Source organism: Nanorana parkeri, unplaced genomic scaffold (genome assembly GCF_000935625.1).
Source record: "Nanorana parkeri isolate BGI_ZX_2015 unplaced genomic scaffold, ASM93562v1 scaffold1440, whole genome shotgun sequence".
Classification (NCBI taxonomy): Eukaryota; Metazoa; Chordata; class Amphibia; order Anura; family Dicroglossidae; genus Nanorana; species Nanorana parkeri.
Genome location: NW_017307708.1, coordinates 338,805 through 341,303, shown reverse-complemented (window position 1 = coordinate 341,303; position 2,499 = coordinate 338,805). Strand labels below are relative to the sequence as shown.

The 2,499-nt window shown below is 42.2% G+C and overlaps 1 protein-coding gene across 1 annotated transcript; it reads right to left on the bottom strand.

The window, feature by feature from the left end:
- Positions 1 to 1,314: 1,314 nt before the first annotated feature.
- On the bottom strand, positions 1,315 to 2,250 carry LOC108798267 (olfactory receptor 998-like). Its single transcript, XM_018569999.1, has one exon. The coding sequence runs from the start codon at positions 2,248 to 2,250 to the stop codon at positions 1,315 to 1,317; it is 936 nt and encodes a 311-aa protein (XP_018425501.1).
- Positions 2,251 to 2,499: the final 249 nt, after the last annotated feature.

Genomic DNA, 2,499 nt, shown 5'->3' with positions numbered 1-2,499 from the left:
CTTTTTTTTTTTAACAAAAAAAAGAGTTGATTTTTACTATGCACAGAGATATGTACCTGCCAAATGCTCAGTTTAAGGCAGGGGTCTCAAAGTACCGGCCCGCAGGCCAACTCTGGCCCATGTACAATGTGACCCACAGCCAGCTGACAAGCCGGGCACACGGTCACTGACAGCGTGCCCGACTTGCAGGAGCAGCTACACGGTCTGCATCGCTGTTGGATGCAGACCACAGAGCTGCTCCTGTCGACTCCGGCCGAAGCTCTGTCAGTTCTGAGCTCCAGCCGAATGATGGATGAATAGTAAGGTCTGCACTAGACCTTACTAATCACCACTAGATCGATGATGTGCCTCCTCCCTGCACAGATACAAGCAGGTGAGGGGGCTTGGAAGGAAATGAGGGAGTATTATATGTGTGCTGGGGTCTTGGGAGGGAGGGGGGAATTTAATGTGTTCTGGGGGCTTGGGAGGGAGGTTTTTTTTATGGGAATGGGGGGGGTCCCCTATATTCCAGGTGCGATTAGGGATTCCTGTGTCACAAACTTGTGTTTTCCCGCAGCGGGGATCCCTAATCTGGAGTTTACATGCAGCAACTGTCACCCATTCAAGTTAATGATCAGGTGACAGCTGCTGCATGTAAACGCCTGCATACCGCATGTAATCGTATGTGATAGGATTACATGCAGTTACAAAAACAATCACTATCCCTGGATACACAATTTTGTATCCAGGGATATTGATTGATTCCTAACTGCCTGTAATCATATAAGAAAGGATTACATGCAGTGTGCAGGCATTTACATGCAGCAGCTGTTACCCGATCATTAATTTGAATCAGTTGCCGCTTGTAACATGTGCATACGTTAAAACTGGTACCGTATATAGTAGCGGCCCCCACGGGACTAAAAAATGTGTCCAGTGGCCTCCGACTAAATTGAGTTTGACCCCCTGGTTTAAGGTATAGGAAAGGAGTACACATATGCAGGATTGCCCAGTGAGGCAACATGGACAGTGCTGTATTTTCTGATTGAGCTACTGTACATGCATTTCTCCATACAAAAAAAGAGAGAGAGTCAATATATTCCTACTAAGAGGACCACATGGTAGCATGATCAGTCCACATAGTACAATCTACAATTCCTGCTCATGGGGCATAAAATAACTTTAAGCAGATGGGGTGGCAATGTAGGGTCCTGTTTCTCATGTAAGTCTCCCATTGGCCTCTGATCATTGATCCCCCATTGATCTCTTAGCAGGTGTGTGAGCGACTATGGCAATAGTTCCACCATTGTTTGTATACAATACACTGCATTTCTATCAGTATCTTTTCTGATTCCCATAGATGTAAGACTCTAGTACTGACTTTATATCCTGATTTCTTAGAGTGTACACAATTGGATTAAAAAGTGGTGTAATCACAGTGTACAATAGAGACAAGCTCTTATTAATATTCAGAGAGGAAAAGTTTGTTGGTACAACATATACGGCAAAGAGGGTTCCATAGTACAGACATACAACAATCAAGTGGGAACTGCAGGTGGAGAAGGCTTTCTGTCTTCCAGTAGTAGAAGATATCTGTATAATATTCAGAAATATAGAAATGTAACTTCCTGTAATGAACAGAAATGGGAAAAGAACTATAGGAACAGAACACACATATATCTCCAATTTTACTATAGATGTGTCTGAGCAAGAAAGTTGTAGAATGGGAGCCACATCACAGAAGAAGTGGTCAATGATATTTGAGCCACAAAACTGAAGGCTACATATGAGAACCAGGGAGACCAGGGTGACTATTAAACTTAGCAACCATGATGAAATAACAAGTAGAGTTTGAAGAGTTACATTCATAATGGCAGTGTACCGTAATGGATGGCAGATGGCCAAGTATCGATCATAGGACATGGTGGTGAGAAGAAATGATTCCGTACTTGCACATAAGCCAAAAATGTGGTATTGGACAATGCAGCCAGCAATGGACACTCTGCTGCCTTCATGTAGTATAATAGAGAGCATATTTGGCAAAATAGTTGTAGTAAAGATGATATCACAAAATGACAAATGACTGAGGAAGAAATACATGGGAGACTGGAGGATTCTACTTAAAGAAACTAAAGTAACGATCAAAAGGTTCCCACTGAGAGAAACAACGTAAACTACTAAAAGAAGCGCAAATAATATCCACTTGTAAAAGGATAGATTCCTGAATCCCAGGAGGAAGAAGTCCAGAATGACTGTATTGTTTTCTGGCATGGCTCTGCCTGTAGGAGGAAAGTATGGACAAATATATGTACTTCACCAACTCTATGCTTAAAGAAGGAGGAAAGGAAAACAGAATGAACGTAAGGATGCATTTGTGACAGATAAGGTTGCAATCTAAAGGGCTGACCAGTCATTTAAGCACACACATACACACTTTAGGAGCACCTTATTTTATACAAATAAACTATCTTGGCCCATTTAAATTGAATGTCCTTAGTAATGGAAACAGATACCAAAGGT

Bases quoted from the DNA above. Each gene is read 5' to 3' on its own strand.
- LOC108798267 (XM_018569999.1), bottom strand. From the start codon at position 2,250: ATGCCAGAAAACAATACAGTCATTCTGGACTTCTTCCTCCTGGGATTC.